The sequence below is a fragment of the Psittacula echo genome (assembly GCF_963264785.1).
Source record: "Psittacula echo genome assembly, chromosome: 5".
Classification (NCBI taxonomy): domain Eukaryota; kingdom Metazoa; phylum Chordata; class Aves; order Psittaciformes; family Psittacidae; genus Psittacula; species Psittacula echo.
The window spans coordinates 87,112,421-87,128,147 of NC_137739.1; the positions used below are offsets into that span (position 1 = coordinate 87,112,421).

The 15,727-nt window shown below is 44.8% G+C and overlaps 1 protein-coding gene across 2 annotated transcripts; it reads right to left on the reverse strand.

Annotated features, from left to right (window-relative positions):
* Positions 1-6,680: 6,680 nt before the first annotated feature.
* On the reverse strand, positions 6,681-15,690 carry LOC308220760 (CD59 glycoprotein-like). Of its 2 annotated transcripts, none has more exons than XM_080617150.1 (4): positions 14,716-15,690; positions 10,035-10,107; positions 9,293-9,394; positions 6,681-8,141 (listed from the first exon to the last, which is right to left on the reverse strand). In XM_080617150.1, the coding sequence occupies exons 1-4, from the start codon at positions 14,773-14,775 to the stop codon at positions 7,948-7,950; spliced, it is 429 nt and encodes a 142-aa protein (XP_080473276.1). In that variant the 5' UTR covers positions 14,776-15,690; the 3' UTR covers positions 6,681-7,947. The 2 variants fall into 2 exon arrangements, with proteins under 2 accessions (XP_080473276.1, XP_080473277.1); XM_080617151.1 differs by lacking the exon at positions 14,716-15,690 and adding an exon at positions 12,488-12,856.
* Positions 15,691-15,727: the final 37 nt, after the last annotated feature.

The following is a 15,727-nucleotide window of genomic DNA, read 5'->3' on the forward strand; positions in this document are numbered from 1 at the left end:
CGCCGCCGCCGCTTCCTCAGTACAGCCCCCTCAGACTCCGCCACGCCCCGGCGGGAGACGTCGCACGGCGGCGCCAGTGCCCCCTGGCGGCGAGGAGGACCGGCCAGCGGCAGTCTCCTTCCCCCGGTCCTCTACCTGATCCCTTCCCGGCTGCCCTCCCCGTTTCTCTCTCGGTTGCCCTCTCGGCTTCCCCGGCCCGGCTACAGCTCCGGGCCCGGCCCCTCAGAGGTGGTGGAGACCTCCCAGGCCTCTCAGCAAAAGCCTACGGGTGTTTTAAAGTACAATGGACAGCAAACTTCTCAAAATGTCATCTTGGCAAGTGAGGTAAACCAGAAAAAAATGTTACCTGAGGTAAAAAATCATCCCTGAGACAAAAAAAAATGAGATAAAGGTGATTATTCAGTGGAAGCGAACAGAGGGATCGAGGAAAGGCTGGATGAGCTGGTTGTATGCTCCCAGCTGGATGGAGAATTCCAAAGGAGGAGAAGGGTGACCCTGCAGAAAGGACCAGAACGCATTCTGTGTGTGGGGAAATGATCACAACAGACTCACATCTCAGCAAGGAAGTGAAATATGAGGGAAAAGCAAAGCCCCTGATACATTTCCTATAGAGAAAAGGGCCTTTATACAGTGGAAGTCTTCAAGGACACTCATGGTCACCAAGGCGCACATAACGTGACAACTGGCCTGTGACAATGGAGAGAAGCCAGGCTGGAACAGAGAAATCCAAAGGTAATGTGTATAATATTGATGTCTATAAGGTGTCCCCATCAAACTGGGGCACCCCCGATGTGATTCTACACAGGGTCCTTCTACCCCTCAACTGTTCAAGTACAACAGGATGCTGGCGTTATCTTGCTTGTTCAAGGGTGTCTTTTATCCTTCATGGACAGCTTTAAGCTTCCAAGAAGGAAAGTCCTTCTTCCCAGGGCCAGGCTGTCCTTTAGTTTGTTATACTTACACATGAACAATGCCAAAGTCTCCAGTAAAATTCCACTACCTCTTTACATTGCAGTGTATAATGTGAACTAATACATAGATGGACAGAGTTAAAACACTTTCATGCTACCCAGGCTGGCTGCTGTATAGTTAGGGAGGGGAATTTTCTTAACAATAGTTATATTGATCTTGCTTTCAGGGAGAGGAATGGATTGAAAATCCTTTTTCTAGACAGAAAAAAGAAACCGCCTTCAGCTTTCTATCAGGTAGAACATACTTGTAAGTAGAAATCAAGCAGCATATTGTGTCTGACAGCAGCAGCTTTTGTATTTTGCCTTCTGTAATAGTTTAGATAGTCTTTTTTCTGCGTGCAAACTGCAGCTTTCTAGCAGCATCTGGCACTGTCTGGTTTCTGGTGTGTCCCAGCTACAGCCCTAGCATTTACCAGACACGCATCAGTTCATCCTATAGTACATGGAACAGAGAATAAGTCTTAATTTACAGGAGACTGCAACATTAAAATGACTGGGAACAGGAAGGAAGCCCATCAGACTTTAAAACTGATTCGATTTCAAGATGCAGTTATCGTTTTAATCACTTTAATCTTGTCCTGGTGCAGTGCTGCAGACTATCTCCATTCATTTCAGATGTGAGCTAAATGATTGTACTGCATTGTGTGTGTTCTCATCTGTGCCTTCATCCTTTAGGAATATGACAGATGATGATGATGGGTGCCTGAAGTCCTCTGGAAGACATTAGCATCTCTGGAAATAGGAGTCTGAAATGAACTACAGCACTGCAAGCTTGAACGCGTCACAGAGCACTCATGAGAATAAAGGTTTCTTTGGGACTTATGCAAATGGTGCACCCTTAAGACACTGTTGGGCAAGGTAGTGAGTCACAAATATTGTGCATTTTAACGAAACCCAAAGGAAACTTAAGCCAATATTCTCATTACTACACTCCCTGATTAGTGCTCCTCATGCATCCAGCAGAACACAAGGTAGACAGTCACGTTTGATTATTTCTTGCTTCAGTCAATTTAGGTTTGCGGAGGTCTCCAAATACCAGAGTACATCTGACCACAACCTCCATCTACTCAACCTGTAACCTTTGTGATTTTAGTCCCATCCTTCAGTATATCCATAGCTTGCTTTGTCTTCATCCAAACCTGCAGTTTGGAGGAGTAGCACCTCTGCATAGCTGTCAGAAAGGAGAAAATGAAATGAATGTGCTTCACTCTCATCCTCAGCCAACAAACTGGTGGCTGCTTTAAATTATATCAAGCATCAAACCAGCCCTGTATAGCGAGGAATGGTGAAGTTATTATTCCTGAACAGCAGTGGCATGCCATGAATAACTCGGCTGACTCAAAACGGTGCTGGGATCTGAATTCTGAGAGCATCCAAACCAGTGCAAGATTCCTAATCACTTAAATAGAACCAGCACTGGATCTTGTGTAGAAATGTTCATATGCACGAGAGAGGGTTCAGCTGCAGTAGTCCATAAGTCTGTCTATATCCAGGTAATTTTTCCTCCTCCTTCATTTCTGAGCAGAGATTTTTCTGCAGTGTATCTGCAGTACTGAAATTCTGGTCACAACTGTTGTCACAGCACAGCTGTCCTCATCCACAGCCAAATAAATACCAGGGGCTTTGAGGTAAAACCAGGAGCAGCAGAAGCAGAAGGTAGATGCAAAAAGACATCAGTATAGACGGCTTACATGTAAAAGATTGGTCTCTGAGTGAAGCCTGCCCTGTGGTCTTTGCAGAAGGCAAGGATTACAGAATTTTAGCTCTCCTGTATGGGAACGTGCATATAGAGTTGCCTGAGGGAACATGCTGTGTTTAGGTCTCTGTTGCTTCATGTTTACACCTGTATCATCATCTTAATTGACTCTGCAGAGTTAGTTTCACCTTTCAGAAAGCTTTCTTTTCTGAAACATTGCTCCAAACATTTTTCTTCATTCATTCCACTAAAGTGAAAGAAACCAAAAGCATATTTCAGCCTTCCCTTTCTTAGGCTCCAAAACAGTTCTTCCTAGGCTGTAAGTTGTCATACTACAGTAAGAGATGCAGCATATAAACCCATAGAGATAATATCATCTGCAGATCTTTATTTTATCCCAAGGTATAGATTATTCTTGGAAAGATGGGAGTGGAAATGACAACCTGCTTCTTTCAGAGATACCACAGCCAATTAGATGCTTTCTTCTCCCTCCCTTAAATGCAGAATGTCCTGTTAGTGCAACACTGACATTGTTTTATCAGGCCAATAAGCAGTGTACTAGCATCTGCCCAAACACATGTGAGTGTCTTACAGATAACACTCTCTTGGATGTTTAGGCCCAGGCTGCAGTCTAACTTTCCTGCTATGAAGCCAACCCTAGATTCAAGCCCCTTGGAGACACGTAGAGATCTAGACATGTTAAACTGTCTTCCAGCTGGAAGAACACTGTTGTTATTAAATACATTTAATATTTAGGCAACAGAAGTATCCAGATGCCCTAGTTAGTGCAATAGTGAGTTACTTAACACGCAGTTCTCTGTTGGGACTACTTTATTATGTTAGCAATTCCTCCTTCTTTTGACAAAATAAAAGCTTCTTGCTGGTCAGCCTCCTCATTCCTCTCACTCCAACAAGCAGTGGGAGGAAATTGCTTGCTCTTCTTATCTGTTTTTTCCCATGCATCTGCTTCTTTTCACAATTTCCTGCATCCTAAAATAGCAGAGCCATCCCACCTTAGTTTGATGAGTGAGAAGGACTTGAGACAGGATAAAGCAAAATCCCTGCCAACCAGGTATATCAGCCCTACGCTCCCACCAGTACCACAAGGCTTCCAAGATCTCCACGCCCAAGTTCCAGTCGAAGGACAACCTTGACAGCTACCTGACAGCTCCCTGCAGTCACCACCACGCAGAAGCAGAAAGCAGGATGAGAAACTGAAGGAGGAATTAATGGCAAAGACAGATCACAAGAACAAATTTCTGCACATGCTGCTTGCTGCTACTGCAGCTTACATTCACTGGCTCCATCTTCTTCCTACAGGGAAAAATAACTCCTTTGTTAAATTGCACACACACACACACCCATCCCCAAAAAAGCGATTCGTGGTTACCAGAGCAATGAATATTGAGAAACAGATGCAGGGAAGAATAGTCATAGAATCATAGAATGGTTTGTGTTGGAAAGGATCTTAAGATCACCTAGTTCCAAGGTGATGTGTCACACTTAAACCATGTTGCCCAACTCTCTGTCCAAGCTGGCCTTGAATACTGCCAGGGATGGAGCATTTACTGCTTCTTTGGGCAGCATGTTCCAGTGCCTCAGCACCCTCACAGTATAGAACTTCTTCCTTATATCTAATCTGAACTGTTAAGCTTAAACTGTTTAAGCTTAAACCCATTACCCTTTGTCCTGTCACTACAGTTCCTGATGAAGAGTCCCTGATGAAGAGTCTTTGCTAATTAGATGGGCATTAGTATATAAATTATGTGTGTTGGCAAAAAAAACATGCTCAAAGGTACAGAGCTAAGGATGAGGTTTTAGTCATGCCACTAATTCAAACCAGAGCACATCATTTACATAATTACAAAACAAACTAAAAGCCAAATCCACACAATAGTGGCAAGTTACCCAGCACTCACTGCAGAGAGACATAGACACACTTGCATAGCAGTAGTTCACCTTGAAGATATTTTGCATTATCCTGTAGCTTGCAGGGCACAGTTAAACCACGCAAAATCCCTGGCATGTCCCAGTGAGGATGACCTAAACCTGGGAGTCACTACTGTTCAAGCCCCATTTTGTGACACCCACTCCAAAGACTAGGAATGACCCAGGCACTGGTACATCCTGGGGGCTGACCAGCTGGAAAGCTGCTTTGCAGAAGAGTATCCTGGTGAACACCAAATTAAACATGAGCAAGCAATGTGCCCTTGCTGCAGGGAAGGCAAACAGTATCCTGGGCTGCATGAAGTTAAGTATTGCCAGTGGGTCAGGGAAAGTGATCCTTCTCCTGAGCTCAGCACTTCGGGATATTCAAAAGCCACCTGGACATGGTCCTGGATAATTGGCTCTAGATCCCCTCCCTGAGCACAGGGGTTTGGACCGGACACCTCCAGAGGTCCCTTCCAGCCTCAGCGTTCTGAGATTTCCCACCAGTCCTTCAATTTCTTGCTATTAATCATCACAACCAGAAAAGAGAGAAATTCCAGTCCATCCGAAAACAGTGCCATAATTAGGTATAAATAAGAGGCAAGACATTGTTATACACATTAACCCCGCTGTTATATACAATGAAAAATCACTGACATCAGAACAGGGACAAATAAGTGAACAGTTACAACACTGGACCAAGGCTGCACACACAAATGACCAGCTACTGCTACAGGAAAATTTCTAACAACCTAATGAGGGTTGTCTGTAGCTCAGAGCAAAGCTGGACTGTCTTTAAAGCATTTGCAAACCTAAAGCAAAACCAGTATTTGCACTGATGTGATGCTAATATGTAGAATTGACCCCTGGTACCCTGTACTACAGTGTCTTACTGTCACTAAATGGAACTGTGTTTGATCTAAGGTCTTGATGGCTCTGGTTCCCCATCTCTGAGGTCTGGCCATCAAATCTGCATGTAACACAGCAGCCCTAGGAGAAGTGCCAATGTTCCAGCAGCAGTCACTGTTCAACAGCTTTTTCTGCAGGACAGAGCTCACCAGGCAGCCATGCAGGCTCAGGAGACACAAATATATAGCAAACTGTGAAACCCTGCATCACCATTCAGCTTGTAAATGGCATGAGATGTGTTTCAGCCTACGTAATTAATCTGCCTTTCCTAGGAGAGGGACACAAGGGATATTTTTCCACTTGAAATCTGGTCATTTTTCTTTAGAAATTGTTTGCTGTCATAGAAAATTCTTTGCCTTTGCCACATGCATTCTCCCCAGGAGAATTAAACAACATTCCTACTAATCTTTGCAAAAGAAGGGGCCTTCTACAGTGCAAACCCCAAGGATTCATTGCTCAAGCTGCTTCTAGAAGAGAAAGGAAGGAGAAATAGGATAGATTAGACAAGTGGTCAAGGCTATCAAAAAACAAATACCAAAACTATTCAAGCTATTATCAGCGGCAAAATAGAGCTTCTTTTTGCCCTTCTTAAAAAGAAAAAAGAGTATTTTACACATGCAATTAAACAGGTTTAAAAGTGCCAACCATCAGAAGAGAGACATTGACAACATAATAGAGCAAAACTGGTGCAACTGAGATGGTTTAAACATAAGGAATTTATCAGCTTGTCTAACACAAGATACCTTCTCTGCTACAAACCTCCCCCCAACTCTATATTGAGTCAGTGCTTTAATACCACTTTTTCATCTCAAATGAGCAAGAGGTAGTGACAAATGGTGGTGCCTTAGTGAAAAAAGCTACTGTGCAGAACTTACTGTCTTCTAAGTATCTGCTTTTGTTAACCAGATGGAACTAAAAAGATGTAAGGACAAAAAGAGTGGGAAATCAGGGACTATTTTCTTCTTTCTTCCTTGTATCCAGCCTGCATCTCTCCTCTTTTAGTTTAAAACCATGATCCCTTTTCCCATCAAGCAGCTCCTAAAGCCAGTAACCATTACCAAAACTGAGCACAGCTGTACATAGCTGTAAATGCTGACAAATAACCACGCTCTCCATATTTTCTTTTTTTACATTTTTATTAATCAAAGACAGGATGACTTATGTATTTTGAGTGATCAGAGATAGCCCAGAATAGTTTCATAGCTAACAGAAGCTTAACCAAAAGATACATTGCAGAATACATTGTGGATTTGGAGTAACACCCTTGTTATGATGAACTGGTGTTGCTGGCACCCTGCACAGCACAAGCAGGGGTCCTCAGAGACCAGAAGAGAATATCCCATTGGGAATGGACCACAACTCCTGCAGGGACATGCCAAGAGCTCCAGAAGACAAAAAGGAGAACCTGGCATTGTACCTGGCTGAGAGGGTCCCTAAATACCAGAGGAGTATCAAAGCTCTGTCTCTACTTCTGAGGCAGAGCAATGTACAGAGTATTTCAGCTCCAGACCCCCTTACACATACAAACTGAGCGGGTTTTATTCATGCTATATAAATACATGTCGAGTTCGTATTGGCATTTATAGTGTTGCATAAAGGTCAAAATAGAAAGTTCTGCAAGGTTTTGTTTAGTACTCTTAGGTGGGAGCTTGAAGGGTTATGTGTGGGGAAAATAAACTAGATCTGCCACTTCAGTTCCTTAGCATTTTATAAATCATTTTCAGTGTAACAATAAGCATGCAAAGCACATGCTTACTTAAAATCTTAGACATGGATAAAGTATAAGGGGGGAAAAAAACTCAAAAAGAAGCTGGCACATGTTGTCTGCACGCTCGCCGAAATAGAAAAAGAGTGTTTCTCACAGCATTATTTTGGTTTTGGTTTGAGAAATGTAGATGCTTTCTCCCAAAATAAACAGTGCTCACAAGGCCATATCATTGGCTTGTAAAAACATTACAGTGACAGGATCAAAGAGCCTACATCACTTGAAACTAAATATTCCCATTCTCATTATGAAGACTGAAGCAAGTTTATACTTAATGATCCAACACTTCTTGTGCTGAGGGCAAATCCACTGCAATAATTACAATTTATGGGACAGTAAGAAGTGATAGTTTTCCAGCATAACTTAAGAGTATTCCTTCCCTCTCACACCACCCACTGAAGTTTACCCGGGTTCTCCATAAGATAACACTACTTCATAGCAAGTTATTTCCCCCATAAACAGGGCAGGCCAAACTACTCGAATTCCCTGTAACTGATCTCCTTCCCATGAATAACGACAATGATTTAACAGATGGAACTTAGGAAAGAGCATTTAAAATTAAAAGGGAAGGTTTCTGCCCACTGTTAGGAACTGCAAATGTGAGAAGTACAATTCAGAAAAGACTTAATGATTTAGTGTAATTTCATCTTGAAAGTACAGCATAGAAATGAGGATTGTTACAGGAGCATCCAGAACATGGTCAGTACAGAGGCAATACTGAAGGCTGCTTTGTTAAGCCCAGGAATTGCACTCTCATTGCACAAGTCGTGTTGGCAGCAAAAGAAATCAAAATTATCCAACTGGAAGAATTCAGCAATATCATTCATACTGCACTGGGATGCTTTCCAGCAGGAGGAGGTTCTCAATTTACCTACAAAAGAAATTAAACAGATTAAAAGAATATTGAAAGCAATACTGGGTTTGGGACTGAGAATCACTGCCTAAAACCCCATGGTTTTGCCTCTCATGTAGCTTTAAGCCATAGGTTAAGAAAGATTTCTACCTCAAGCTAACCAGTGCTTCCAATTCAGCCGAAATGACCAGCCGGGTGATACCGGGGGGAGTTTGAGTGAGGCCTGCTCTGAGGCTCCTGACAGAGATGGACAGTGCATCACCATCTAGCTCAACTTGCACTGCTCTTGCATTGTCCTACAGCATGGCCATTCTCACTCCACAAAGCTCAGTAACTCAAGCTAGTTTTTGTTCTGAAAATAAATCCCATTGGAACTGAGCAGTGCCATTTCCAGAAGCAATATGTGAAGAGAGAGCTTGAAGAGCAAAAGAGTCCTCCCCCTTTCTCACTCATTTCCCTGGACACCATACATCAAGCAGCTCATCTTCCATCTCCCCCCAGCTTGACACCTCAAGTACACCACTCATGACTCCAACAACGGACAGGCTGAGTGCTAGAAAACAAATCGAGCTCATGGGAAACAGCAAAAAGAGAAAAATCCCTTAGGATGCAAGCAGCACAGAGCAGCATCCTTGTCCAGCCACATTAGAAGCTTCCTTTGTCAATGCCAAGTCATGAGCTTTACCAGGGACCCTCCCAGGGAATGGAGCAGTCCCATCCCATACTGGCTCCCACTGTCCAAAGCCAGCCCAGCATCTTTCTAGAGCAGAGGAAACCAGTTGGGGAAGCAAGAGATTATTGCACTTGACTTGGTACTTCTGTTTTTCCAATGAAACTCCTGTCACTGACAGTAAAAGAGCTACTGAAATGTTATTTAACAAGAAGATTAACTCTATGCCCTGAATATCCTTGACCATCTTCCCCATGGTTTGTTTTGTAGTTTTTTTTAATTCTGGATATAAAGCTATCCTTGTATATGCCTGTCCAAGTATAAATCAGCTAAATCATCATCTTCTTTATCAGTTGCTTGGATATAAGCATGACCTTCAAAAACATTCACAACCTTCTTTTGAGTAAGGCTAAGAAATGCATGCTAAGGCCAGATTAGAAGTATAGAGGCAATGAAAACTGATATAACCATGTTTATTTTAGGGCTGCGGGATACATACCGAATTTCATCTGCAAGCAAGTATCTTCAGTTGCTAAGCAAGTACTATTGGTCTTGCACAAGGAAGGGCTGTTCTCGCAGTGGTAACACCTTAAGGCATAACCTAAGGAGACAAGGGTTTATCTTTGCTGAATAATGAAGGACTGAGACCGTAGCAGCATTAAAAAGGGAAAAAAGAATAATCACTCTCTGCGTCTGTCACAAAACTTATGCCTGGTTGTTAAACCCAAGGCTTAAGCTAAAATTCACCAGCTTTCGTCAGTGTACAAATGAGACTGGCAATTCTGAAAGGAAGACTTTGAAGCCTACACTTACATCATCTTTAAACTCACTTACCTTCATGTGCCCGCAGAACAATATATTTGCTTCTTTTATCTACTCTTAAATCCTGCCTTTTCCAAAAGGACAGAGAAGAGACACTTCCAGCAGCTTTATTCTATCCCTTTTTCATTCCACCTCATTTCTTTCGTGCCATACACCACATTTCCAACTCACACAACAGGAATTGAACCTTCCAGCTGCAAAACAGTGGTCTGCTGCCATATTAAGCAGCAGCATATTCAGCACCTGATTCTCTCTTCTGACCAAAGACACCCAGCAACAGAAACTAAGCCTTACTTTGACGGTTACTGTCATTCCCCAAAGTGGTATTAAATGATCCAGGCTGCTCTGTTTATTTTTTCCATGATTTCCTCAGCCCCTGGAACAACATTACATCAGGAAAGTAGCTCCCTTGTACTCACCAGAACTACAAAAAGCAATCAGGACAATGCAGGCGGTCACCAGGATGCAATTCATCTTGGTCATGATTCTTCCCTAATATGAAGGCATAAATAACAGGCATAAAAGCATGTAAGAGGCATAAAGGCATGGAATAAACAAACGTAACAATGGAATACATTACACATTCCATTCAAAAGCCACAAGAAACTAGCAAAATACATGGTGAAGAACTGAGAGTTAAAGACTTGATTCAGTGGGGAACAGGCCAGGAAAACCAGTGAAAGGGAAGACAGAAAAGTAACTGCACTTTCCAAGAGAGGGTTTTTATTCTGAGAACAGTATTTTTATCTCAAGAGCTGAGATTTGAGCCCTGACAGGCTGCAGATGGGTTTCCTTCTCCCTTTGATTACACCATTCAACAGGTCTTCCTATTTCTAAGAGCTACAAATGCACTTAATAACATAAAAGGCCATTTAGGTCTCAAATGCTTTTTCTTTTACAGCAATTCCCATGAATAATGAAGCCTGGAGCCAGGCTGGACTCCTTTCTTCTCTCCCATGATGTTGCAAGAGATTTGTCTGCACTAAGGGGGGTTTTGCCTCTCCTCTCCCCAAATTTCTCCCTCTCACTGAAGGACCAACACATGCAATAACCCACCAAGTAACTGCAGCCATAGTTCGAGTCCCCCACAATTACTGTCATCATACTACTGAAATATCTCTGCTGTGGCAAAGAACAGGCTATTCAGACCATGTATAGAGCAGATACAGGAGGCTGAGAGGGCCAGAAGGACCATACTTGTGCTAAAAGGACATGATTTGATGTTTATCTTCAAAGCCCTAGTGGGTTTGGAAGTCCAAAAGGATTAAAGGCATTCAGGTAATATGTTTCACTTATAAAACTGCAGTGATACAGCCACATCACTGCTTTCATCCTGTTAGTACCACTTGAAGCTATTTCTACATGCAGTTAGAATCTGGCATGGCAGACCATAACCACGCTGGGATGGACCTTTTTCCTCCTAGAAGACTGACTGTGGACTTAAAAACCTGGTTTCATAGTAAAATAATACTGAAATCCTCAACCTTCAGTAGTTAAATCTTTTTACTGGCCAAAAAAACAACCCCAAAACAGCAACCCACCCAACAAACAAAACCACTGACATTTTCCTGTCTGTATGACCTACTGCTGAGCAGAAAAACCAAGAAAAACAAAACCATAATGTGCAGGATGAGATGATTTTTCTGGGGTAAACAACTCTATGAGAAGCCTTTTCCAGACCAGAGGCTCATCCCACAGTGACGTGAATCTGCAGGAGGGCTGTTAGTCTGGTGGTTAAAGCAAGAGCCATCCTGGACTGCAACCAGCACCATGCTGGGAACCTCTCCATCTTTCAGGAGCCCTCAGGCACCCAGTGGTGTCAGCAGATTAAACTGGGTTTGTCTTTTAGCCAAACCAAATCATGACCAGAAAAAACAGAAGGCAGATTTATAAAAAACATCGCAGCCAACACAAGAGCTTTGACAGGAGTAGTTCAACCTATCCATTTTCTGTGGAAATGAGTAATTTTTTCTTGTAATTCAGAGATGAGGCAATGAAATTTGGGCTCTAAAAAAGTGCATATATAGAGAGAGAAACAGTAATTCACAACATGGCTCAAAAGAAACAACAATTCCTAAACTGAATGTTCTAAATTGCTGTTTTGACTCGAGCATCTCTGACCAGTCTCCGTAGCAAGAAATAACAACTGCAACAGCGAGGAGGGCTTATTGCCTTGCTTGTGAAGCAGAATTTCTCTGCAGTCCCACCTGGGAGGCAGCAGCCGTTCCAGACCAGGCTGCTGCTTTCATCAGCACCTCCAAGCAGGCAAGGGAAGGACGACCCGGACCAGGAGCCGCGGTCTCCAGGGGCCCGGGCTAGCTCCTGGGGATGCCACCGCTTCTCTTCCCGCGGTACCCCGCAGCCAGCAAGACCCCCACAAATGCAGCCTGGCTTCCTCACGGCTCTTTCAGAGCCGCCTTCCCCCACTACCTCAGCCCCGGGGTCCCCCGCAGAGGTCGCGGTCCTGGTCCACGGCCGGAGCCCCGCCGCAGCCCGCCCCGCTTAGCGCACTGCGGTGCTACCGCCGTGACTCAGACCCGAGGGCAGCCCCCGGTACACAAACCACCACACCACACCAGTTAATAGGTATAAACGCAGATTTCCACCCAAAACATGCCCCTCCCCCCAAATTCCAAGGAAAAACTCTACTTCCCACCCCCCCACCCCCCCACCCATCCCCACTGAGGACTTGTCCTGCTCTCTCGTCCCTCCCCGACCCCCGGCCACCGTTTCCCCTTGGTAGGCTCTCATCAAGATAGGGGCTGGCCCCCAGCCTCCCCGCACCCCAACAAGGCGAGGGGCACCGGGCTTCCTCTGCTCCGCCGCTCCTCCGGGACACGGCCCAGTGGAGAGCCGCCCGCCCCATCCTCACCTGCTGCCGGCCAGCACCGCTCTGTCTGCCGGGCAAGGGATGCGGGGCGGTCTGCAGCGCCCGGCAGGACCAGCCCCGGGGCGGAGCTGCGGCCTTTTCCTGGCCTCGGCGCCGCGGGTGGTGCGGGATAAGCGGCGCTGTGGGGCGGGAGCGACCGTTCCTTGCGTGGGGCTCGCACGGGCCGCAGAAAGTTGGCCGGAGCCAGGCGCACGCCACAGGGCTGTGGGTGACGGTGCGAGGCACCGGCGCCGCTGGTTCGCGTAGAATCACAGAATCAACCAGACTGGAAAACACCTTTAAGATCACCAAGTCCAACCATTCCTCAGCACTGCCAAGGCCACCACTAACCCGTGGCACTGAGGGCCTCGTCTACACGGTGTGTGAACACTTGGACAGTGACTCCAGTCCTGCCCTGGGCAGCCTGTGCCAATGCCTGAGCACCCTTTAGGGAAGGAATTGTTCCTCATCTCCATCTAAACCTGCCCTGGTGCAGCTTGAGGCCGGTTCCTCTTGTCCCATCCCTTGTTCCTTGGGAGCAGAGCCCAGCCCCTCCTGGCTCCATCCTCCTGTAGGGAGCAATAAGGTCCCCTCTGATCCTTCTCTTCTCCAGACTGAACCCCCCAGCCATTCCTCATCACACTTGCGCTCAGACAAAAGGCACCACGGGGCCTGCCTGACGGCTCAGAGATCTCTCCTACCCTCAGTTAAGCATAGCTGTTCCCACACTTGATTTCTATCCCAGGGGCTAAACCTGCACCTTGCACCCAGAGTTCCAAAGGCCTCAGATCCACGATGACCACCAAGCCCCCACTCCTGAGGTGGACAGGGCAATGGAGTAAGATAGTGGGATTGATGGGAATCACTCATTATCCTCAACCACTTTCTTCCCAGTGCAAGATGTGGCCATGCCCCTCACACATCCCCAAACGTGGTTAAATAAGTGTGTAAGTTAATACATAGGGCTAAGGAAAATGATGAAGTCTTAGAACAAACCAAAGGGAAACATCAGGAATGGAAAGTGGCAGTTTCCTCCAGAGGTAGCTGAATACTTCTAAGCATTCCCAACCTAGAAAATCATTGAAGGAGAGCAACAGAAACATGATTGAGAACATCAAAATTGGGTTTGTTGTATTAAGAGATTATAATCAGCACTATTTAGAAAAACACATTGAGCACAGGCTTGAGTGCAAGATCAAGTACCTGTAACTACCAGTTGTACTCAAAAAGGTATTCCAGTTTATTTTTGTTACGACAACAAAACTGCCAGTCCATTCATTAAACCTGAAATAAACCCTAAAACACTGGGATCTTCAACCACCTTCCCTTGGTGTGTTAAACCACACTCCCTTGGTGTGTCCCAACTGAGTTATCAGTCAGCTCAGTGTATGATCTTATATATGTCTTTAGGGGTTTACCTGTGTTTAAGCCATAAATAAAAGCAAAGGGATGTCAGAGTAAGATGCTTTGTGCTGTTATATGCAACTTACTGAGAATCCACTCAATTAAGACCTGATATTAACCCCCCCCCCCCCCCTTAATTTATTAGCTCAGTTCGGAAACTTTGCACTGAAGAACTGGGAATGAGGAACTTCAGCCACAGCTGAACATTCACCTGCTTTCCCTTCTCAAAATCTGGGGTCAGTTCCTCCCAGGCAGGACACATTTATCTCTATCATCACAGATATATGGTATTTCCACCTTACATTCCTTGCATGGATGATGCAAAATTCCTTGAAACAATGACAGGAAAAAAATCCAGCACTGGAATAACTTGCACAGCAACTTTGGGGTTGGTTTTATTTACCACTAGCTGGCACACCACTTGTTTTTCCTCTCATGTGATGCAGTCATAGCAAGGAAAGGGTAGCCAAAAGTTCTCCCAATTAAAGCATCCAGCCAGCAAAAGCCCACAAACCCACTGTTTTCCATGTACAGAAGGAGGACTGGATTAGGTATGGATTTGTGTTGGCTGTGCTAGGGTTTTAACCATATTTTTAGTTCACAGATGTTCAACAAGGCTTATTGTAGCTTGAAACGTCAAGTCCTAACCAAGCATCAGTATCACAGTATCAGAGTCAGAAGCCAAAAGAACTTCAGGTTGAACCTGAATTTGGCAGCTGAAGGGAATGACACGGATACACCACAGTCTGTGCATACACATATGGTACCAACCACGGAAGTGTTCAAGGTGTTGGGTACACTGTGGTGGCAATTCACAGCACACCTACCTGCTGCCTGTCTGCTGGGTCAGTGAAGTGCTCTGCTTCCAACGCAGGATCTCGAGTCATTTCTCTCCTGCTTTCCCAGTGAAGATTTCCACAGTGCTGGCAGATATAACTGATTCCTTGTTTTCTTCTTGTTTTCTTATCCACTTCTCTTTCATACCAAGCCCACCTGAGCTTCGGTTTTGGGTGGGGTGAGGAGAACCACCAGCCCTACTTCGAAAGCACATAATGAAGAGTTCCAATGCTTGCAGCACTGCAGCTGGTAGCTTTAGGCAATAAGCCATGTGCTAGAACAGCTGCCTGGAGCAACGGAACCACCTTTTTCCTGTTACAAACACACGTTTGGTACGATAATAACATTTCATTCCCCTTACGTGGTTACCTTCTCATTTGAGACATGCACAGTTGGAAGGAGTCCTGTGACAAGCTGTGCTTGGACCCAGGGCCTTGCACCCACACATCACAGTGCATGTTGAGAGAAAACATTGTCCTGTGTCTTGGCTTCTTCCACAGTAAGCAGTAATTATGGTTCCTCTTTAACATCCCAATGGAGAACCACTCCCAGAGAAAACTACCAAGAGTTGGGAGTGTTTCTGTAGAGCCTCAGAACTTTCAGCTGATACCACTGAACTAGAACAGACCCTGGTTCAGTACCAAGCAAGCCTCCGACCATGAGAGTTATCTGTCCTTAAACACACCCAACAGCACTGGAATGAAGTCTAGTTCCAACTAAATTCTCCCTTCACTGATCCTTTAAACAGATGATGAATACTCTGTGAAATAAAAACATTATAGCACAAACACCACATTTTCCCCTCACAGTTAACACTTGTATTACTGTGGAAGATCCAAATGCTGCCTGACACTTAAGATGAGCACATGGAGAATCTAATACCATGACTTGCAAAAACTCTAGGCTTTCTGTATGAGCGGTAACTAGTCAATAACGGAAACATTCACTGGGAACCACAATAAACTGGTTTTCCTCACAGGAGCTACTAATTCTGGATGTCGA